Source organism: Leptonychotes weddellii, chromosome 11 (assembly GCF_054177405.1).
Source record: "Leptonychotes weddellii isolate Sample4059 chromosome 11, ASM5417740v2, whole genome shotgun sequence".
Taxonomy (NCBI): domain Eukaryota; kingdom Metazoa; phylum Chordata; class Mammalia; order Carnivora; family Phocidae; genus Leptonychotes; species Leptonychotes weddellii.
The window spans coordinates 83,049,701-83,073,128 of record NC_138379.1 but is presented as its reverse complement, the minus strand read 5'-3'; the positions used below and the strand labels follow the sequence as shown (position 1 = coordinate 83,073,128).

Here is a 23,428-nt window from a genome sequence, read left to right as displayed (position 1 = left end):
TTGCGTGGAAGGTTTTTATTTTGGAAAAGCTGTGCAGAAAAACATTCAACCAAATGTTGCTGTGAAAAGAGAAACCCAAATCTTAAGCGTAAAAAAAAAATTTTTTAGATCAACCAACTAGCTCAGAAGAGGGGAGGAGGCCCAGGCCAGGAGGAGTCCCAGCCGGTCAGGCAGACGGCTGGCCTCCGGGGGGTAAGGCCATTTCCCTGAGCGCTTTGCAGAGGAAGACAGGGTGGTCGCAGGGCTGGAGTGGCAGTGGCCGACCCCTGTCATAGTCCTGCTGCAGACCCACCTAGTGAAGCCGCGCAGGCCCTGGGGAGCTGCGCCCATCCGCGGCTTTGCCAGGAGCATTGTACCGATCCTTCAGGATGGAGGGTGGGGGGCGACGGTGAAGGAGTCAGGGGTGTGTTCAAGGTTGGCTTCTGATCAGGGCTCAGGGAGGCAGCTGCTTTCAGGGCGGGTGTGCTGGGCTGAGGGCTAACTGCCATACCAGTAGGTCTGAGGTTCCAGGCGGAGGCAGAAAGGGGGGGAGGGAGAGGAAAAGACTGCAGTTTCTAGGTCCTGGGTCATTAGAAGGACAGGCATATATCCACGGGCTCTTCTCAGCCTTCACCCCAAGCCCGCTTCCCGAGGGACCCCAGTGACGTTTCTGTGGAGAGGCTCTTCTGGCCATAGCAGGCCCTGTCCCACCCATGCATGGGTGAGGGTCCCTATGACCCACATCACCAGCTTGCCCAGGAGAAACGAGGAGGCAGGCCTGCCCAACTAGGGGGGGCCGAGCCCTTGTCCAAGACCTTGTCACCAGAAGCTCCTGTTCAGTCGGAGGAAGATCCAATGGCGTGGCCACACTATTCTCCGGCACGATTCCTCTGTCACTGCACCTTAAGAAGGCCCTCGCCCTCCCTGAGTGTAGTCAGAGGGTGCTCTTTCGGCCTGTGGATTCTTGATGTTAGCATCAGGGCTGCCTTCTCCCCAGAGCTCCCGGGACTTCGGAGCAGCCTTCCAGGCTTCCCCAGCTTTGGGAAGGAAGAACCTGTCCCATGTCGAGCCTGTTGAGCCTTGCATCAGCAAATCTGCTCCTCTTTCCCCTGCAACAGGTCTGGGGCTAGGTGATGATGAGGGCAGTTCAGGGTACTCCTGTCCTGGGACAGGCCCCAGTCCCCTCGATCCAGCAGGTCTGGGGCAAGGAGATCAGAGGTGGTGGGAGGGCCCTCACTTTCTGTCTCCACTGCATCTGGATCCTTGCTGTTGTAAAGTGGCACTGATTCTAGTTCTGTCCCCTCCTCTCTGGCTTTTTGGCTTCGTTGGGGCCAGTGGCAGGGTCCATTCCTACAAACTCGGTGAGAGGCCACATTCCTCTGGCTCAGGTATATTTCCAGCATGTAGTAAAGGGTCCAGAAGATGGCAAAACTGCCCACCAGCACCAGAGTCTGGTAAAAGTCAAGCACCCAAGTTAGGGATGGTTTCCCAAAGCCTGTGGCTTTTCTCAACCCAGAACAATGAGCTCAGAAAGTCTGTCACCTTCCAGGGACTGCCTCTCCTGCCCCAAAGCACTCGCCTCCCCCACCCAAGGAGCGCCCTCTCAGAGCTAGCTAGTCGAGTGGGGACCCGGCCAGCTCCTCCGAACCCCCCACTTCTCAAGTCACCTGGAGTACCCCAGCAAGGACTAAATCCCCCAGGACACTCCTGCCTGCCCACCCGCCTGGAGCTGGAGGCTGGGCCCTCGCACCTTGAGGGTGTTAGGGGTGATGGTGTAACCGTCCTCCTCGGGGATTTTCAGCCCGGGAGGGCAGGGCAGAGTGAAGCCATCATGCAGGTATTTTCCACTCATGGCACTTTCTAACAGTCTGTGGAGAACAAAAGAGATGAGGACGCCCTCCTGAGCTTGGTTCTCCCACCTCACACCTGGAGAGGGAGGATGCCCCACAGCAAGAAGGGGCGGGCGTGCTGCGGGTTCCCAGGGAGGTGGAACTCCCTACGTGGCCTCTTCCGGCCCCAGGAGCTGCCCCCCCCGCACCCGCGCCTGGCACCCACCTTTGCCTGTCCCTGATGTCCACTGGACTCCACACAGAGCCGTAGAGGGTCAGCTGCCACTGCCGGAGGGTGCCAGCCCTGAGCAGCTCGTCTCCTAGAGCAGCAAGCCGGGCAGTCGTGAGGCCCGCCCCTCCGCCGGCCGCGCAAACAGCCCCGCCCGCCCCGCCGCCTGGGGGCACTCGACCCGCACACTCTGCCGCCGCAGTGGTCTGTGTCCCACGGCCCAGGGGTTCTGCAGATGTGCCTCGCGGGGGGGGGGGGGGGCCCTCAGGGATGGAGACGGGGAGGCTGAAAGGTGTGACTCCGAAGCAAAGACGTTCTGCCTTTCTCTCTTCCATATTTTAGGGTTTCAGCTGGGATTTTGCTTGGAAAAAAAAATGTCCTTCTACTAAATTAAAGAAAGGTTTGAAAACCAGCAGTCTAGTGAATACCTAACTTGGCTGGAAGCCAGGAGAGTTGGGTTCGGTTTCCAGTCTTCTCACTGGAATATTGTATGACCTTGCACCAGTCACTTCAGACCTCTGGGTGGGCCTCAGTTTAAAAAAAACAAAAAAACAAAAAACAGAAAACAAAAACAAAAAATGGTGAAAATTAGTCCTGCCCTTACCTGCCTACCAGGGCTGGTCGAAGGATGGTTATATGTGAAAGGACTTGAAATGTGGTTTCAACAAGGAATTTTTGTTGCTATCCTGAGGAAAAATGGATCAGTCACTTCTCCAAGGAATATGAGAGGTAGTATCAATGAACAATTTTAGATTTCAGTGCCCATATTTTAGATGGGGTATATTTCTTGGCATCTACCCTGTCGGTCCAATGGCAACCCTATGTCTCCTCCATGGGATGGTTTCTGCGGGGACTCTGAGCTCCAGAGGGACCAGACGGAAGGGCAGGCAGGCTTACCTACATCCCTGATCACGAGTCTGTAAGTCCCCTTTGCTCTTTCCCCCCAGCACCGCACAGTGGAGAAGGTCCAATCATTGAAGCCATTGGGATCTCTGGGGGAGAAGAAAAGAGTAGAAAACCCGGAAGGCGTGGGGCAGGAAACCGACCCTTTGCCCACAAACATGATTTCCTAACCATCAAAACATAGCCGTTGTGGCCTGAGCTACAGCCACTGGGGAGCGTGCCACAAGGGGTCCCCAAGCGCTGTCCCTTCCCCAGGGATCCTCTGAGATGAAGGACTCCTGTCAACATGTCCTAGTGGGAAAAGCAAATGTAGAGAGAGCACAGGCCGGGGAGCTCGAGAGATCTAGGCTTAGTGTTACTTCCTCAGGCACTTACTAGCTCTGTGACTTGTTTCCTCTTTTGTAAAAGGAGAGTAAAGTCTCCTCTGCATCGTTCTTGTAAGGATTAGAGAAAGTAAAGTGCAGTGCTTTGCTCGTTGTAAGTGACTTCTACAAAGCAGGGAGGAAATGGCTTCCCGCTGCCCCGGCCAGCCCGTGCCAGGACAGCTGAGGACGTGCCGGCGCCCACTTTCCCTCTATCCTTTCCTTGCCAAGGCCCTCATTGCCCAAAAAACCTCAGAAGGCACGGGCAGGCATACGTACGAGTCCATGCTGCGGGGGGCGCCGATAAGGGACATCATGCCACTGGGGCAAAACAGTTTCAGTTCCAAGCTGCCGCGTCGTGGATGAGTGATGGAGACGGTCACTGCCACATGCTCGAGCGTCTTCAGCCCCGACATCTCCAGGTCCGTCCTGCTGACTGTGGGGAGTCAGGCTGGGCAGCTGGGAAACCGGCCCCATCAACACTTACGCCCTCACTTCCTCCCCACACACACAAAGGCACATACTCACCGAACCACATACACACACCTAACGCAGCCCTAACTGGGACCCAGTGCGCGCGAGTAAACGGGATGTCGTGGCCACTTTCGAGGGGCTGACAGGCTAGTTTAGAGTCTCATTGGGAAGATCACATATTCAAGACACAATATAAGAACCAAACAGAGCAGCTTCCACCATTCATTCATTCAAAAAAGAATTTACTGAGTACCTCCTGCATTTCAGGCACTGTACTAGATGCTGGGGATAGAAAGGTAAGTTGGACATGATCTCTGCCTTCTACCTGCAAGTGGAGAACGAGATGGTGTGAGGAGTACCTAACAGACAGGCTCTAGGCACAGGGCAGGGAGACCGTCCGCAGAAGGAGATGAACGCAGACCAGTAGAGTGCTGGTAGGCAGTGGTACGTTCCAGGAGGGGAGACAGTCCAAATGTGGGTGGGGAACGAACGAGTTTCATACGGAAGGCAGTACAAATTTCTAAAAAACTACTCAAGTGAATACACTTGGAGGAAATGATGCTGAATGAAAAGAAGCCCACCTCACAAGGACACAGAGAGCGTGACTTCTGTTGTGTAATACTCATGAACGACACAAGCGTGGAGACGGATGCCAAATGGGTGGCTGCCAGGCACGTGGGATGGGGCCGAGGGCGCGGGCACGGCCACAGAGGGGTGACATGATGGAGTCTAGTGAGGCTGGGGTGTTCTGGATCTTGGCTGTAGTGGTGGATACACGAGGCTAGACGTGTGGTAAACCTACAGGGAGCCCCGCCCCCACCCGGACACACATACTCGTACAAATAGGAGTGCGTGTCTGGCAGGTGAGATCTGAATATGCTTTATGGACCATAGCAATGTCCTTGTACTGGTTTTGGTACTGGACTGGAATTGTTTCAGACATTCACACGGGGAGAAGGGTGCGTGAAACTCCCCTGAGCTCTGCTTTGCAGTTCCCTGCGAATCTACAGGTATTTCAAAACAAAGTTTAAGAAAAACACAAACGACTGAAGGGCAAGACTCAACTGGGGAATATTAAAAAATTAGGTGGTTGGGGTGCCTGGGTGGCTCAGTCGTTAAGCGTCTGCCTTCGGCTCAGGTCATGATCCCAGGGTGCTGGGATCGAGCCCCACATTGGGCTCCCTGCTCGGCGGGAAGCCTGCTTCTCCCTTTCCCACTCCCCCTGCCTGTGTTCCCTCTCTCGCTGTGTGTCTCTCTGTCAAATAAATAAATAAAATCTTTAAAAAAAAAAAAAATTAGGTGGCAAGGAGAAACAATTCTTTCTAAAGCACCTCCTCCACGGATCCATTCCGACGGGCGAGGCGGAGACCAGCACCTGCACCTTCCAGGGAGAGCATGCACAGCTAGGATGGAAGGAGGAGGAGCAAAGGGCAAGAATCTGTGACACCACCTTCCGTCCTTCAGAGGCCCCCTGCCCGCTGGCCTCCTGCTCAGCCCCCTCCGCTGCGCTCGCCACCGAAACGCACCGGCCCCCCCTCGGCGCTCAGGTGCTCAGGGGGCTGCTGTCCCGCATCGTCGTGACCTCATACTGTTTACCTCCTCGGTCCACCCCACATCCGCACCCACTTCCGCGACCACACCCCAGGCCTTGTCCTTATCTGGGACTGCCTCACTTCTGAACGGTTTAGAAACTCTCATTGTGGGTTTCATCAGATAACAATGCAAATTAACTGACGGCCAATCAGGAGAGTAGCTGAGCAAAAATGACAACAAAGAAGCTCCCCCACTTCCTGATAACATGTTGGGAAATAACAATCTTGACCTCTCTCTGGGCACAGATGTGTGCACGAGTGAATGGCCTTTCATTCCATCTGGCAAGTCTTCAAAGCCCATGCCCCACCTTCTCTGAAAACAAGGACATCTCTCTGCATTCCCCACACCCTTTTTGATCCCTTCCTTCATTTCCTTGAGTGCCATCCAGCTCCTCTTTTCCTAGCGTCTAAGATCCCGCAGCTCAGCTCTCCAACACCCTCTTGTTTACTCTCTCAGGCTCCTTTGTTTTTTCCTTTCACGTAACTGGTTGGCAAGAGTCCAACATTGGACCAGCCCCATTAGCCATCTTCTTGGCTGGATCTTCTTGCTTACGTCTTTCCTACCACAGATGAAAAACAAAAACAAATAAACCCTTTCTCAACTCTTCACTTTCTTCTGCCCACTGGTGTGAAGAACGTGGGCTCTGGAGCCATCCAGACTGGGTTCAAATCCCAGTCTGCCCTGTCCTAGCTCAGAGAACTGATTCCTTATCTAGAAAACTTGGATAGTAACAGTACCTACTTTGTAGGGTTGATAGGAGGATTATATTAGTTCATACACATAAAGTACTTAGCACAGTACTGAGTATTAAGACCATGTAAGTATCAGATATTACTTTTCCTTTACTGGTAAAGTTCCTGGAAAAGATGTCTACATTCACTATCTCTACTTCTTACCCTCCCATTCATTCTTAACATTTTTTCCTGTCAAGACAGTCTACATGGTTTTAAAAGTAAAAGAACAATTTCCTACCCCATTCCTCACCACCTTTGTGAGCCACTCCCCAGAAGCAAACACTTCTTATTGCTTTTGGTTGTTTCCTTCTGGGATCTACCTTCATGTTTCCAAATAATAGGCATGTGTGACTATTTCATGGTTTATCAGTTTCAGACATTATTTATCGACTTCTAGTTAAAGCAGATGAGGATTTAACACCACACCCAGACCTTCTTCCTACCCTGCCCTCCCCTCCATCCTCTCAAAATAATTACATCACCACTTTTAGTTAATCTTTTGTTTCCTTACTATGACCCTATAAATATCATATGGAATTTAGCCAAGTAGTATATAATGATTATATTTCATTTTCTGAACAATTTGCTGATGTCCCCTCTGGCGTTAATAATTGCCCTGTTTTTTGGTTTATTTCAACTCATGTCCCCCATTACTCATTCTTCCCAAACTGCATAACCTATCTGAATACTATTTCTTCAAATGAACAAACAGATCAGAAGCTCCCTCAGTGCCACTTTCCCCCGGAGACTCCATCTCTGGCTCCCTGTCTCCTGTTCCTATCCGCTGCCCCTGGGTTGGGATGTTCCTCTCCTGCCTTGGGCTCTGTCTCCTCTCTGTCCACACTCCCTCTTTTTCTCCCCCATCCTCTCCTTCCCTTGGTTTATCCTTCCTTGTAGAACAGCTGCCTCTCCCAGCAGTTTCAGACAATGTCTGAAAGTATCCTTATTCTACTTTCCCATATATCCCTCCCCGTACTTATCCCATATCCCAGGATAATCAGTTCAGCTGAGTTTTAGTGACTGAAAACAATCATCCTCAGGATTTGGAGGTTTTTTTTTTTTTTTTTTTCCAAATGGCTAGTGATCCCTATTAGCCTGAAAAAAAAATTTTTTTTTCCAGGGCGCCTGGGTGGCTCAGTTGTTAAGCGTCTGCCTTCGACTCAGGTCATGATCCCAGGGTCCTGGGATCGAGCCCCACATCGGGCTCCCTGCTCCGTGGGAAGCCTGCTTCTCCCTCTCCCACTCCCCCTGCTTGTGTTCCCTCTCTCGCTGTCTCTCTCTGTCAAATAAATAAATATTTAAAAAAAAATTTTTTCCCCTCAATTGCCAGTGATCCCTATTAGCTTAGAGCCAGTTGGAAGCTCTAAGCATGGGTGGAGTTTTATACTGGTAGGCTTCCCTAAAGTTAGTTGGCCTGGCACCTGACTGGTTCATGGAGAAGCCCTCCATATCCATATCTCCAAGTCTTTCGATGAGGGGTCCTTCCATTGCTCCAGAGAGGAGCCACCGATCTCCTGGCTGCCAGGGCCTTGGGATCTGGGCAGCTGGCTTGGAGGGAAGGGTCCCCCTCTCCCAGGACACTCCCTGTCCCTGGAGAATAAACTTCCCAACTCCTGCTGGCATTGGCATAGGGAAGGGACATCACCTGGCTGCCAAGGATGGGAGAAGGTGCCCTGGCATCTATCTTTTCACCAATCCCTATTTTCCACCTCATACTTCATCTCTGTCTCCTGGAGCACATGGGACTTCCAAGTCCTGAGGCCATTGGCACTGTGTGGCATGAAGGGGCTTATTTCTTAGTATCATCCTTGCAGGCATTTGGTATGCAATTTCCTCAGCCCTGCTCACTTCTCCATTCATTTTTCATCTTCCAAAAATGTGAAGAAATCTCTCATTTGCTGAGGTCTCTCTCCCATTCTCTTTGTCCTTGTGCTTATACAATTTTTATTCCTTTATTCTTATTTTGGTGAGGTTTTGGGAGAAAGAGGAAATAAAAGAACCTAACAATTTGCCATCTTTAACCAGAAATCTTCTCCTGCCTCCATGAATTATTCAACCAGGTACGATGGAGCTTTTGCCCCTGTGAGTACCCAGAAACAGTTCTCGAGGGCACCAGGGGCCTGTGTGGCAAACCCTGGGCCGCCCCTTCTGTCCTTGTCTCCTTGCCCTCTCTCACTGAGACAGCCCCAAATTCCCACGATACCCTCCTCCTGACTTCCTCCTACCCCCCACCCCCACCGGCCCATCTCATCGCTCCTGTTTTCCTTCGGAAGCGGCTTTCCTTGGTCCACGCCTTTAATGTAGTCTGTGTCCCGGGTCCTCTTTTATCCTTTTCTCCTTTGTCAGCCCACCAACCCTGGGGACCTCACTCTTCCCCAGGCCTTTTCTTCTCTTTTTATGCTGGTGACTGCCAAATCATTGCCACCAGTCTAGACCTTTGAACTTATTTCATCAACCACTTTCTGGATATAACCTTTAGATGTTGCCCCAAGAAGCTGCAAACAGCAGAGCCAAATTCCAGGCCTTGGTCCTTCATACTCCCCAGCCCTTGCCCAGATCTGTTCTTTGGCCTGGGTTTTTCATCTCATTTGATGACAATACTAACTAGACAGTTGCTCAAGCTCAAAAACTTAGAAATCTTTTTACATATTAAAAAATATAAATGCACATATATATTTATATATACATTCATATTATATATACATTCTTACTACAGAAAATTCCAGGCATATATAAAAAATGGAACAGATGTTCTCAACACCTAACTCCGATAATTATCAATATATGGCCAATCTTGTTTCATCAATGGTCCCCACTTCTTCCCCTTCCCAGAGTGGTGTGAAGGCATCCCCAGGCACCCTGTTATCTTATCAGCAGAGACTGAGTATACAGCTCTAAAAGACAAGGGACTGCTCTCCTTCACCCTTCCCTACCAGCAACTGGTGACAACTTATCTCGAAGGCTCCGCACACACAGACTTCCAGGCCAGGTCCCTGCAGTTCTATCTGGCCCTGCCCCTCACACCCCTGCCCCAGACATACCACACGACTCGAGGCTCCCCGAAGCTCTGTCGACTCTGCATGTGTGGCCCCTGCTGTCTGGATGTCCCTCTCCTCCCCTCTTCCCCCAGCTCAGGTCAGTCCCTAGCTTCTCCGAGAGCCCTCCTGTCTTCCCTGGGTGGGAGCCATCTCTGACAGCCGTGTCATCTCTACCGCAGACGGGCTGCCTTCCGCCTACCAGACTGTGAGCTTCTGAGGGCAGGAATCCTGTCTTATCTCTGAATCCCCAGAACTTAATACAGTGCCTGGAATGAGGTAGGTCTCGCATTAGCAGAATGAATGAGTGAATCAATTGAGAGACATTTCAGAGAAATACGTGAGAGACTCCATTGCAGGGGAATGGACAGGGGAAGACCTGGGGAGAAGCAAGGGACACAGAGGGGCTGACAACCCCAGAGCTTCCAGCGTGTGAGTCTAGGGAATGGCAATGGCTCTGACGGAAAATGGGAGAAACCTGGAGAGCAAGCTGGCTTTTGAAGGGTGACAATGAAATCTGAAATGTATATGTGATGGGCCACGTGTTGGTGGGAGACCCAACAGCGCACGGTGGCGTAGGCATAGAAAGCTGCAGGGAGATACGGGTGGCATGGCTGGAGGAGAGCATTAGCGTGGCAGACAAGGGGCTCACGGAGAGTCAATGCCACGTTCCAGAACATTATGGAATAGAATGGAATCCAAAGAGAGCCCTGCGAGAGCTCGTCTGTGTTAGGATGTGTGAGGGGGTATGCCTCATGCCCTTACTGGTGCGGACAGAGACTTAGGTGACCGTGCATATGGGGCCGCTAGAACCAAGTGAGCCAAATCACATACCACATCAAATGAAGGAATACTCAGAATAGTGCTTGGTTTGTAAAAAGCATTCAAGTCATTTTGATGATGATCATCTTAATATTCTTATTTGGCCTTTGGTAAGTCACGGTCTTTTTCGACTCTCACCCCTTGGCCAGAAGGTCCTGGGGCTTCCTTTGCTCGTGATGTTGCGGAAGCTATGATAATCTCTAACCCTCCCACTGTGAGGGATCAGAGGAAGAGACTGTGAGCTAAGAATCACTTGTGGAGAGGTGGTAGCTGAAGTCGTGAAAACCACTGCACGACGGAGGGAGACACGCAAGGGAGGAGAGAGAACCAGGGTGGAGTCTGAAGAGGCACTCCTGGTCTGGGAATGGTGACCGAGCTCACAAAGGACACGAGGACCTCGGTGGAGAAGCCAGGAGAGGGCTCTGGAGCAGAGGAGGTCGTGGAGGCTGCTGCCAGGGCCCCATGAATAGGGTCAGAGCCGCAGAAAGGTCGAGAAGGGTGAACTCTGAACTAGGCCCTGGGCCTGACCAGGGAACGTGGCACTGTGAGCAATGAACCGAGTCTTCAGTGGTAGAGAGAGGGGGTGATAACAGTGAGCAGTAGCTTTAGTTCATTCACTTTTAAGGGTTCCGGGTTAAAGGCCACCAGGGACTTTCAGTTGTTTCCCGGTAGGTGACCCGAGGATGTGTGACGGCAGAAGGAAGAGTCAGTGGAGACGGAGACGGTGGGTGACGGGGGAGGTGTAAGCGAAGGAACAGGACTCTTGCCTACGCAGAGGCTTAGCCAGTTACCCTCAGGCTGCAAACAGGATGAAAGGGCAAGCGCAAGGGGTTTCAGGAAATTTCCTGAATACGTGCAGACTCTCTTGTGTTGTAGACGCTCCTCCCAAACCCCACTGTCCCTCCTACCCTCTGGTGGAGATTTCAGACCCAGAGTCAGATCTAAAGGAACCAAGGGGCCCCCACCCCTGTTTCGCCCTCATCCTATCTGGCCCCAGCACTGCACTGCCCAGTCCGGCAGCCACAGGCCATGCGTGGTTATTCATTCAAATTTAAATCTAATACAATTAAAACTTAGCTCCTCACTCACATTAGCCACATTTTAAGTGTTGAATAGCCTCATGCGGCCAGTGGCCTCTGAATTGAGCAGCACAGATAGAGAACATTTCCATCGCTGTGGAAAGTTCTGCGGGACACCACGGCTCTAGAGTCTTAGCAGTACTGCACCCCCTCTGTTCTCTCAGCGACGTTCAGCTCCCTGCACCTGACAGAAAGTTCACTTTGGGCCCTCAGACACCGATTCACCCAGGTCTTGGGAGAAGAGACCAAAGCTTGGTCACAGGGGCGTATCTGTATTAACTAGACTCCCTTCGGCGTCCGAGCATGCCCACAAGCTTGGACTTTCCGTCCTGTCTGCTTGGGGGCTAAGCGGAGTCCCAACAGAGGGGAAGACACCTTTGCTGAGCTCAGAAACTCACAGCCGTCCTGCCTCCTGCCCTCCACACTAGAAAACTCGGGGCCTACGCCTTCTTTTGCTTCACCCTCTCTTCCCACTACCCCATTTCCCACTCTCCTCGGCGCAGGACAACGTGTCCTTGCTTTTGTGCTTCCCAGTGACAAACAAGCTGTTGCTGGGAAGGTCTGTCACATGCTGGGGCAATGTTCCCTGGTCAGTGGGAAGCAGAGGATGATGAGGCTGGAAAGGCCCCCAACCCTCTTCTAAGTCAACTCCCATTTGACAAGTGCGCCTATGCATTACTTTGTTACTTAAAGGACAGAGGGGGAGTCCTGGGTGAGAGGTCCCAGTTAAAAGGCACGCCATCTCCAAGACCCATCAGTGCAAAGCCCGGGGGTTCCGACTGAACTGCATTCCCAGGAATGTTCCTGCACTTCTCTGCCTTGGCTGATGCCCTTTCCAAGATAGCATTCCTTTTACGGAAAACGCGATGAACCGGGCCCATGGATTTCCTTCCACGTAGAGGGAAGCTGGGCAAGTGCTGGCCATGGTTAGGGAGAGAGACAACAGAACCCTTCTCAGGGAGACCTCCACCCGAGGGAAGCTGTCCTTGCCCCTCCCTTCTGGGCTCCCTTCTTTGGCCATTCCTCCTCTGTTCTTGCTCTGGTTTGATCACTTTCTAGGAGCAAACCGGGGTAAGTGAGCACGGAGTTCTAATTTGGGCCCAAAACATGGCATGCTTCAATCTTCACAAAAAATAAGCAAATAACTCTGCCTGGCAAAATTCTTCAAGGGAAAAAAAAAAAAAGAAAAACCCCCCTCAGAGCTGGGAGTAGGGAAACTCCCACACGGGAACTCGGGGGAATCTGCTGACAGAGGCCCAAGCATCCCCATCCAGCTTCCCTCTTCTCTGGGAAAGGGTCCGACCTCGGTGCTCGACGCAAACCCCATCTCTGACCCGAAGCACTTCACACAATCCCACTGACCCTGGGTGTGATGGAGGCGGGGGCAGAAGACAGACAACTGCGCCCCAGGGAGACATCCGCATCCTCCTGTCCCGCCCTGAAACACCCCACCCGACTTCTGTATCACCCAAGCCAGAGAGTCAAAGGACGAGATTCATTTACTTCATCCAAAGGCCACTGGGCTGAAGAGGATTGCCTGGCAAGTTCCTGGCATGGGAGTCAAAGCAGCGTAGTTCAAGTCCTGCCTCGTGTGCTCAAGTCCCAGGGCCACTCCTCCCCCGCCTCCTGCCCTTCTAACCGGTTGCTCAGCAGTTCCTTCCACTACTAGTAACTCAGGAGAAAGGTCTTATTTAAGCAGCCAGGGGGCCAGCCAAGTCAGAAGCAGCAACATGTCCTAAAATGGTCAAAGAAAACTCCACAGGTCTGGCTGGAGCTCAGCTCCTAAAGGAAGGGGGTAGAATCGGGCAGGGACTAGGAGTTTGACTTCCCGGGCACCCCGCCCCAAACCTCAGGCCCGAGATTAACCCCTTCTGCTGGCTACTTACCATTCCACAGGACCTCCAGTGAGTGGGGGGACAGCGGGATAGCCTTGTTCTCTTTTAACACAGGGCTGACATAGGAAGCTAAGTAAGGGACAGAGGTCCAGATCTATTAAAGGAAAGGGGTGGTGGTGAATGAACAAGATGGACCACACACACTCATCCACTCGATCCTTAGGGCCCAGCTGTTCTTATCTTTCCTCTCCTCATCACCTCCTTTCACTCCTGAGGCTCCTGCTGACACCCGGGAGTGCTCCCTACGGCACCGAAACACAGAACCAGAGCGAGCGGCTGGATCCAGGGTGCAGGAGGAGAACCAGAGCACCCTGACAGCCCCAAGCTACACTCTCTACCAATAGTTCAGAAACTTCAGTGAGAATGTTGAGCCTGCTTCTCTGTTTGAAAAATGGGTATCAGCTGGCATGAGGGTAAACGAAATGAAGAACATTTATTAAGTACCTATGACGTGCCAGGCAAGGTTTTAGGCATTTGGCCCCCTCCCTCGGTCACTCCATGCAGGGGTCCCTGCCCTGCCAACACCCGTTCACCTTGGCAGCGTTAACGAGTCTCCAGGCATTGAGCAGGCCAAATCCGTGCTGGTGACTGTGGCTGAAGCCAGCCTCGTTGGTGACCCAGTCGGCGCGGCGGTCCTCGTACTGAGGGAACAGAGGTCCTGCTTAGTCTCTCGGATTCCCAAGTACACGTGGCCCTCGGACAAGTTCAAGGGGCGCTAACCCCCTCCTCCCACAGTGGAAAATCCATGTGTAGCTCTTAACTCCCCAAACCTTAACTACTAATAGCCTGCTGCTGACCAGAAGCTTTCCTGAGAACAGAAACAGCTGATAAACACAAATTTTGTATGTTACATCTATTATATATTGTATTCTTATAGTAAAGTCAGCTGGAGAAAAGAAAATGTTACTAAGAAAATCTTAAGGAAAAGAAAATACATTTATAGCGGATCCACACGTCGTTCAAGGGTCAACTCTAAGGTCAACCACGTAACTCTGGCTTCCTTGCTGGCCCTGCTGGCTGACCCAGGCCAGACTCTCCCACTAAGGCCGCGAGGAATGGGTTCCCCAAGGAGAGCTGGGACGAAAGGTCAAAGCCCCATGATGTCACCAGCCCCCGGAGTAAGGGAGCCCAGAGTACTCCTCTGCAGGTGAAATGGCTCAGGCAGAACAGGCAAGAATGAGTTCAGGCCTGCGATCTGGATGGGGCGCCCACACCTGTTCTGTACATGGGCAACTCTGAGAAGCATCTGGCACCACACTTTCGGGTGAGCCTGAAGCCTCCCGCTCCCTGCAAGTCCGCGGAAGCAGAAGCGGGGGGAAGGCTGCGAGGGTCTCACCTGGGTGGCTGTGAAGACAATGATGTGCTGGACGTCCCGCCACGTGAGGCAGGGCCGCACCTGCAGCATCAGGGCTACCATGCCCGCCGCCAGGGGCGCTGCGGCGGAGGTCCCTGTGTGGCCCTCGGTGCAGCCTGTGCCCTTCTGAAGGTCCCAGTCAGTGGTCACCTGGGCAGTGGATGGGGGGCGGGGCAGGGTTAGACACGGAGTTCCCAGGTGCTGCGCAGAGGGGGATGGGGGACGGGCGCTCAGAGTAAGCCTGTCAGGTGGGCCCTTCCTTTGTGAGAGCTGAGTCTCTGACCAGAGGGAGGCCCGCTAGCGGGTCAGGACAAAGGAGATCCTTAATCCTTCGAGGCCCCACCGGACAAGCTCTGGAGAACTGAGAAAAGATGAATAAAGATAAAGAGCTACTTAGGAGGGTCTGGTTGTGGGCAGAAAGGAGATGGAGCTGTGGGAGACGCCTCAAGTGCAGAGGACAGTTTTCCCGATTCCTGCTCCTCTGTAACGGTTTCCCAAATTCCCCACCCCAACCCTCCAAGCCCCGCAGCCATGCTAGACAGAGGAAGTGGCCAGGGGAGCTCCCAGGCCCCAGCTGGAGCTGGGACAACAGTGACGGCACCATTCAAGGAAATCCAACTTGGCAGCTCAGCGACAGAGGCTGGAGTGACATCAGTGGGAACAAAGGGAGTGTGTTCCCAGGACACAGTTTCCTCTTGTGTCCTTGCCCACCCCGTGAGCTCAGCGTGGGCTTCATGTCTACACGGCCTGCCCGCCCTGGCCCAAACTGCCTCACCGCTCTGGGCCTGGTGCCTCAGTGTGGTTCCCATGAGCCCCCCTTCTCTACCTGTGGTTCTGAGGTGGGAGGCGACGGTGGGGGTGGGGGTGGGGAAGGAGAGTTACCTCGAGGGGAGAGATGGCCTCAAGTTCTCTTTATCAACCCTGGACCCACAAAGGGTTTGCCTAAATCTGCTCCCCGATGTGGCTCTTTGGATCTAGGACATGGTGCCAATGTTAAGACTAGAGAATTTTTTTCTTCCAGGCTTCTCTTTGGGTCAGATACCAGGGTGCTGACTTCTGCCAAGAACTGCCCTTTCTCCGTTGTACTCACTGCTTCCCTCCCAGCTGTTAGAGCAGTTGCCAAGAGATGTAATTTTCACTCCGACACCGTGCTCTCCCAGAAGAAAAAGGAAAAAACCCTCCAAGTTGTAGTCTCAATGAGACTGGGAAGGCTGGTCTGTGCCAGGGAGCAGATGGGGTTTTTCCTGTTAAGGAAACAGCGTCACGGGGACAGTCTCGTGTGTGGCTGTGAGGGCGGTGAACATGCCAACGGCGGCGGGAGCCCCGGGCAGCCCTAGGAAAGTCCAGGGGAGCGCCCCAGGCACCCCGCGGGGGGACAGCACATGCTCATGCCCTGCTCCCAGGAAGACCGCTGCCCCACACAGCTGGTCACTTGAACAGACCCTGGCAACAGGCGGTTTCCAAGGCAAGGACATCCAAAAGTTGGGAGCTTGGCTCAACAAACTCTCTTTTCATTTCTGGACCAGTTACAGTTCAGAGGGAAGGTGGAAGGTGGGGGGTGGGGCATGAGGGGGAGGGGAGTTAGGAGAACAGCCAGGCACTGCTGAGCACCGGTCACAGCCATGCTAGGGGAGGCCTTCCTGGTGAGTGGGTCCCCCAGTTTCTGCCAGGGCACCAAACGCATAGTTTGCTCCTGCTCTTCCTCCTCACCCAGCCTGGCCTGGGTGGGGGAGGTGTGGTGCCCTTGAACCAGACCCCTGACTGCTGGGCAAAGCCCCTCTGACATGTTCCCTTCAGCCCACTCCCTTTTTCTTTCTCTCTGGGTGGGGGAGGCTGAGGGCCACAGGCCCAGGGCCTTGGAACTGTGTGTTGGCCAGAAGTCACTTATTGGCAAAACTGAGTATCAGTTTTGGAGAATGAATGTGACCCAGCAGGAGGACAAAGCGGCCTGATTCCCAGTGGCCCCAGAAAAACATCCATACCTAGGCCACTGGAGAAGGACAACCCCAGGCTCCAGCCCAGCTTTTCCCTGGAGCTCCTATCCCCATATCACTCTCTTCGGGTCAGCAGGGACAGGCAGGGAGCTCTGGGTCCCAAGCCAGAGACCTGGCCTAAGCCTGGTGGGATGGAGCTAAGCCAGCTGGGTGTGGGCATCAGACCCTGAATTCTTTAAAAGGTTCCCCAGCGTGAGAAGCCCCACTCCCCTGCTCCGATCTCGTTAGATATGGCTCCAATTCTAGCTCCAAGGAAAGAACTGTTTCTTAGGCTGACAGACGCATTTCCCAGACTCCTTTTCCCGCCCATTCCATGAAGACAACCACTGGCTTTACTCCCGATGGGGAACGTGACCAGAACTCACAGTGTTTACGTAAGGGCTAAAGAGCAGTGGAATGAAGATTTTTTTCCTAAGCCCACAGGAATCAGCCAAAGGCCAAATTCTACCAAAGGAAGACATTTCAAAAGAGTTCTTTAATCAGTGTGATGCGTACTAGTCCCAGTAACAAAATATATATTTGTAAGTTAAAATGTTAAAGGTAAAAACCATGTGCAGGTTTGTTTAGGGTCCTCAGCTCTGATTTCCCAACAGTGGCATACCCTCTGAGACCCAGATCTGCTAGGGAAGGGGGAGGAATTGGAGGGGCGGGCCGGGGAAGCATGGACCCAGAGAAATATGGCCGTGCTGCCTGAGAGATGTCTTGTGGGACAGGGGCAGGGAGTGCAGGGCCCAGGAGGCACTCACGATGCTCCGGAGCATCTTGTCCCCACCACTGAAGGTGACCGCCAGCATGGAGGCACACTCCTCGGCATAGAAAGGCATCCGTCCCTCCTCATCCACAGCGCCTGGGGACAGAGTAGGGGAAATGAGAGCTAGGGGCCTGATGATATCAGAGTTGTCATCTGGGAGGCTGTCCTGAGTTTAAAAAATGATCTCTGTGGCCCAAATGCCTCAGCGGGCACGCACTCCTCACCTGAAGAGGCAACCTCAAATGGCAGAGGGGATTCTGGGCCCTAACACCATTCTTTCAGTAGGCTCCATGTAAAACTGGGAGGGGGGGGCTCCACTCTATAGCTACCCATCTGTTCACACATTCATCTTCCTCCGTATTTATTCACTTATTAATGATCTACTGTGGGTCCCACACTGTGAGAGGCATCAGGGCCACACGGAAAAGGCCACAGTCTTGATCTCAAGGAGCCAAGTCAGGAAGCAAGTAGGGTAAGTAAATACAACCCGGGCAGCAGATGCTGTGGTGGGGGGCACAGGTGCGAGGCATTTGATTCAGACTAGTGGGGGTCAGGGAGGGCTTCAAGCAGGAGGCAAGTGGCCCGTGGGAAGAGAGGCTGGAGCGGAGGCCTGCCAGATGATGGGCTGAAAGTGTTCCCGGGGTATGGTGGCATCGAAGGAGGGCCCTGAGATGCTCTGAAGCAGGGCTAGTCCCTCCTTAACTATGACCGGGAAGAGAAGATCGTGCTCATACAGTCAGACACCATGGAAGCCAGGGCACGCCCCAAATACACAACCCTCCACCCTCCCCACTGAGGGACACCCCCCCCCCCAAGATGTGAGCCTTCTACCACACAGCCCGTTCGCCACTGAGTCCCACGCACACCAACACAGAGCCCCTCGCCACGCAGCGGCACACACATGCTCTCAGGCACACAGACCCGCCAGGCCACTACCTATGGTGACGGTGTAGATGGAGTTGGCATAGCCATCATAGTTGCAGTTGTCGTTGTGCTGGCCCCCGTTGCCGCTGGCCACCACAAAGATGCTCCCAAAGCCCCGGCGGCCAGCAATCACCCCATGTTGCAAGGCAGCCTGAGGAGCAAAAAGGTCCTGCGTCAGCTGAGGAACTCAAAGACCTCCACCGTCCATACCAGTAGCCTCCTCCCCTTCTAGAAAGAAAAGGGGAGGGCGCCTGGGTGGCTCAGTTGGTTAAGCGACTGCCTTCGGCTCAGGTCATGATCCTGGAGTCCCGGGATCGAGTCCCGCATCGGGCTCCCTGCTCGGCGGGGAGTCTGCTTCTCCCTCTGACCCTCCTCCCTCTCATTCTCTCTGTCTCAAATAAATAAATAAAATATTTAAAAAAAAAAAAAAAGAAAGAAAAGGGGAAAGAAGCCCAAAGGCACTGGGGCAACGGGGAGAGAGATTTAAAGATGGAAACAAGAAGGGGAGGGAGCTGTGAGTTGAGCAAGTGTTTGATGTGAGTTCGCTGCTTATCAGATCCGGTGGGGCCAGTGATGGGGGGGTCGGGGGGTGGGGGCAGGTCACAAAATCACAGGGAAACAACTCAAGGCACTGTTCCATTTCTCTAAGAACTGGTGTCCCCCATGCTCCCCCACCTCCAGGTTAGGAGGACTCGCCCAAAAGGAGGTGTTGGGGCTGGATGCCATGAGTCTGGCACCACAAACGGGGGTAGGGTGGGAAAGGGAGAGACTTGCAGTAGTTCTGGGACCTGAATGAAGAGGGTGTCCTGGGTCTCGCAATCTTCATGCAGCTCAGTTACCTTTCCAAGCTGATGGGGGCCATCCACTGTCTTCCCATCATCATCGGGTCCCCAGCTGTTGAGAAATACACAGAGGGAAGAGCCAGAGCCCCACTATGGTGGCCCAGCCAGGCCTCCCAGTCCCAACTGACCACCCCCGTGCCTGAGCTCTTCCTGTCCTCCCAAGCATTCCAGTTCAGGCCCCCCATGATTTAAGACACAGGGTGCAAAGATCCAGCCCTCACTCCAGAGTGGAAAACAGAAGTATGTGACAAGGTTCTTTGTTTCCTTAGAAACGTTCCCAGTTTAGGACTACTTTCACCTGCCCCTAAAAATCCTTTCTCAGGTCCTAGGGAGCAGGAGACAATACATATTGGTAGAGAGGGACAGGAGGCCACCCATCTCCTGATCTCAGACAAGGCTTGATGGCAGAGCACCCGCAAAGGAAGTACTCCATCTGTGTAAGTTCCTGGGTAAGCGAAATGTATACTGTGGATGATGTCATGCATTTAAGGGGGGTGCTGGTTGGGGTGCCATTGGTGCCGCTCCCCAACCATCACCAGAACCCGAGGCTGCGGGTGCATTCACGTGTGTAGGGTGGCGGGAACTGGTGCTGGGCATTCAGCTGGGCTGTGGTGGGGGAGGAGCCCTTCTGAGCTCATGAAACAGGTGAACACGGGGCAGACCGGCGCACTCGTCATTTGGGAACCCGATGACTGGGGTGATATGGGGCGTACGACTGAGAACCCAGCAGCCGGGGGTCTGGAGAGAGAAGAGTGATGGACTTGCGGGCTGAAGCTGGGAGGACCCCGGTCGGCACCTGTTGCCCTGCCGTCGGAGGCTTTGTGTCCGGCTCTGCCGTACCTGCAGCTGTAGATGTCGTTGATCTGGTAGTGCTTGTTGAATGCCACGGCCTCCATGCTGTCCGTGAGGGGCCCGTCCAGTACCCGGATACCTAGGCGGTGAGGGCCCCATCAGCTCCTCGACCACGCGGGTCCGCCCGACGGGGAGCTGAGTGGTGGCGAGCCACACGTGGAGACTTACTTTTCCCTCTGAGCGCTCTGGTACCCTTGAGGTTTTATACCATGTGTATGTACCAGAATGGTTTTTTTTTCTTCTTTTTTTAACAGAATGCTAAATCTTGGATTTTAAGGATCATGCGGGCTGGTGGGAAGAGGCCTGGGCTAGAATGTAGGTAGCCAAGGTTCCCTTATTTGCATCCTTAATCACATAGAGCCCCGGTGTGGTGCTTGACACATGGAAGGTGTCCAAAAAATGGTACTCATTACCATTACTGCTCCATGGATGCCTAATTTCACCCTCTAAAATGGGGTGGGTCACATCCTGGTGGCCACGTAGGGACAAACGGAGCTTTCAGAAGGGACTTGGCTCTCAAGTTTCTTGCTCACTCTGGAGCTCATTTATGGAGAGGGCTGCTGCCCTCTGCTGGAGAGTAAGAGGAATATAGCCAATCCGTTCAGTCTGCAGGTTCCTCGCACTTTTGAGCAGTCTGGGAGGGCTCCCCCATTCAGGCCCTTCACGTTCTCCCTTGGTGGACAAAGACTGAGAGAAAGAGCCTTAGAACAAGCTCCAGTGGGGGCCAGAGCTGCTCAGCTCTCCTGAAAGCAGGGAGTGCAGACAGCAACCATCAGAAGGGCTGGGAGCTGGAGAGCTGGGAGATGGGAGGGGTGTCTCCACAGACAGACCGGAACAAGGAAGAAAGGCAGGTAAAAGGGTACTTGGGAAATTACGAAAATACAAGTATAACCTAGATAAGGAAAAGGAGTTATTGTTACAGTGAGTTGGGTCATTTTTTTTTTTTTTTAAAGATTTATTTATTTATTTGAGAGAGCGAGAATGAGAGAGAGAGAGAGTACATGAGAGGGGGGAGGGTCAGAGGGAGAAGCAGGCTCCCCGCCGAGCAGGGAGCCCGACGCGGGACTCGATCCCGGGACTCCAGGATCATGACCTGAGCCGAAGGCAGTCGCTTAACCGACTGAGCCACCCAGGCGCCCCAGTGAGTTGGGTCATCTGATGGGATGTAACCACGATCAGAAAAAGGGGGGAAGTGACTGAGTGGTTGGGGCTTGAGGCCTCTGTCCCACATCAAGGCCATTCCCCCTTTTATCTGTTTTATATAATAGGGTTTGCGGCTAATGACAAGTTTGAAACACCACTGCACTGAACAAAATCAATGAACTGATATGTCTGACAGACACCTATTACAAGCTTACCCTTTGCCCAATGCCAGGTGTGTTGAGAGTGGGATCAACACGGTTCAGCGCTCGGGGGAGGGGCAGGCAGGGAGTGAAGACCATCACCACGGGAGAAGCCCACCGAGGCTAGAGCAGAAGGTACCTGCTATGCGGCTCCCGTACGCCACTCCGACCGCACAGAAGCTGTTGTTGGGCACTGCGGCAATCTCTCCCGCACACCTTGTGCCGTGGTGGTTGCCATTCTCCACATCCGGGTGTGGCATAGGGTCAGGGTCGTTGGAGTTGAGGTCATAGCTGCCCTCAGGGCTCTGAAACATTGGGGGGGACATGTGGTCATTCACAGGTTGTAACGGGTAGGTCCTGGAGTCCAGGGGAGAGGAGACCTGGGGGAATCTGGGACTTTGGGGCTCCCAGCCAGCGCAACAGGCCCGTCTCTCTCTCTCAGGCTGCAGACATGAGAACAGGACACGTGGGGCAAAACGGAGAAGTGCCACAGGCCTCAGCAAACTTCTCTCTTGTCCATTATAGAAACAGGTCCAGGAGATGGCTCCGTGGCTTGGGAAGCCCAGGATAAAAGAGACTTAGAGCTACCTAAAGACCAGGCTTTGGAAGAGGAAGGTGCTCAGAACTCATGGGGAGAGGGAAGTTGCCTCCAGGGGCCACTCCTTACTGCCCAGGGCGGGGAGCAGCAACCAGAACCAGGAAAAGTGCCACTTGGAGTCCTCTTCCTGGTCTTAACTACCAGACTGGAATGCTGGCTGGGGGAGAGGGGAGGACGAAGAACACCATCCCACATCCCAGGCCCTTTTGGGTGGCCCAGGGACCTGTAAGAAAGGGGGCCAGACTGGGGCCGTATAAAGAAGGGGGTAAGACGCGGGAGTCGGAGGGGGCGTCCCAGGGCCACTCACGTAGTTGGGTGCGATGTCCTGGATGGTGTGCTCCACTCCGTCATCCACCACCACCACGGTCACCCCTCGCCCTGTGACATTGCGTTCCCACACACCTGTCACGTTGATGTCCCTGCCGGGGCTCCGCCGGTTATTCTGTAGGAGACACGGAGTCAGAAGCTATTTCCAGAGCCTTGGGAGCCCAGTGACACATGACGCAGCTCACAGACAGATAAGTCAGAGCTAGCTCGGCCACCATCAAAGGGCCGGGCAGTGGCTGTAGACCAACAGGTCTAGGTGGGGACAGAGGGACAAGGGAGGGCTTTGCCACCACCTTGCTCTCCAGAAGGCCTGGCATCATTCACCGGTGATACAAGTGAAATGGTGGCAAGGACAAGGGTTGGAGGATACAATAATTAGGCCGCATGATGTATAACCTATGAACATTACATAACGCCATGTGGTACCAAGTGTTTACCAAGTGCGAGGCACACATATATGAATTCCCTCCTCCTAGCCAGAACTCCACCAGGTATATAATGTTACGATCTTCACGTAAGTGATGGAGCTGGATCTGAGCCCGGGCAGCCTCGCCCCAGCACCCACCCCCTCACTTCTGCAGTCCACTGGCTCTCCAGAAGCGAGCACAGGGAAGGTGGAGCCCGAGGGCAAAACACGCCACTGAAGCCAACAGAAATGTGTCCTCAGGCAAAGGATGGGGGCCACGGGAGAGTAATACAAAAGCCCTCTAGAGAACAGAGCACCCCAAACTTCTCCGCCTGGGAGCTGAAGACGGCTGGGTCGGGCTTACCAGGTGCCACTGCTGCGGGTACTTGGGGTCATTGAAGTGGACGCTGCGCTTGGCCCGCTTGAGCAGCCTCTGCTCCGAGTGCCAGTGGACAGCTTCGTGCCCAGCTAACACAGTCTCCGCCCGCCGCCGGACGGCCTCCGCCGGCAGCTCCTGCTGCTGCCCGGCCGGCTGGACGAGGAGGTAGTACCCCTGGAGCTCCCCGATGCGCCCAGCGTTCAGCAGCCCCGCTGCCCGGGCCAGGGCATCTGCCTTCTGCTCCAGGGTCTCTTCTGGCCCCTCGCCTTCCAGGCTGTCCAGGTGCACGGCCCAGCTTAGCCCCCCTGGGCCCTGCGCTCCGGGCCCATGCGTCCCTGCCAGGCCCATGACCCAGGGAACCAGCAAGAAGAGCCCGGCCAACTCCAGCCAGAGGCAGGCGGGGAGGCCCAGGGGGGCATCCAAGTGTGGCACTTTCTGCCTCCCCTTCGGCATCAGAGCAGTAGGCTGCAGACAAACAGAAAGGACATCAGAGACCCCTGCGGGGAATCTGCAGGGACACCGAGCCACCCACGTATGACACCTAGAAACCCCCAATCCACTCCGTTTACATTTTTAAACACTTGATCCTCTCTTTTTTATTTATTTATTTATTTATTTATTTATTTTTATTCTTATGTTAATCCCCATACATTACATCATTAGTTCTAGATGAAGTGTTCCATGATTCATTGTTTGTGCATAACACCCAGTGCTCCATGCAGAA

General features: G+C 53.7%; 1 protein-coding gene across 2 annotated transcripts in view; it reads right to left on the bottom strand.

Moving 5' to 3' along the window:
• The window catches only part of PCSK7 (proprotein convertase subtilisin/kexin type 7), a 26,214-nt gene continuing 2,786 nt past the window's right edge, over positions 1-23,428 (bottom strand). For both annotated transcript variants that reach the window (XM_081799415.1, XM_081799416.1), the window contains exons 3-17: positions 22,690-23,169; positions 21,900-22,034; positions 21,134-21,299; positions 19,640-19,730; positions 18,797-18,851; positions 17,970-18,108; positions 17,029-17,129; positions 14,271-14,438; positions 13,468-13,575; positions 12,926-13,028; positions 3,582-3,738; positions 2,935-3,029; positions 2,035-2,128; positions 1,730-1,847; positions 1-1,430 (exon numbers count right to left, since the gene is read on the bottom strand). In XM_081799415.1, the coding sequence (XP_081655541.1) occupies positions 1,065-1,430; positions 1,730-1,847; positions 2,035-2,128; positions 2,935-3,029; positions 3,582-3,738; positions 12,926-13,028; positions 13,468-13,575; positions 14,271-14,438; positions 17,029-17,129; positions 17,970-18,108; positions 18,797-18,851; positions 19,640-19,730; positions 21,134-21,299; positions 21,900-22,034; positions 22,690-23,157 (2,364 nt within the window). In that variant the 5' untranslated portion in view covers positions 23,158-23,169 and the 3' untranslated portion in view covers positions 1-1,064. The remainder of the gene's footprint in view (positions 1,431-1,729; positions 1,848-2,034; positions 2,129-2,934; positions 3,030-3,581; positions 3,739-12,925; positions 13,029-13,467; positions 13,576-14,270; positions 14,439-17,028; positions 17,130-17,969; positions 18,109-18,796; positions 18,852-19,639; positions 19,731-21,133; positions 21,300-21,899; positions 22,035-22,689; positions 23,170-23,428) is intronic.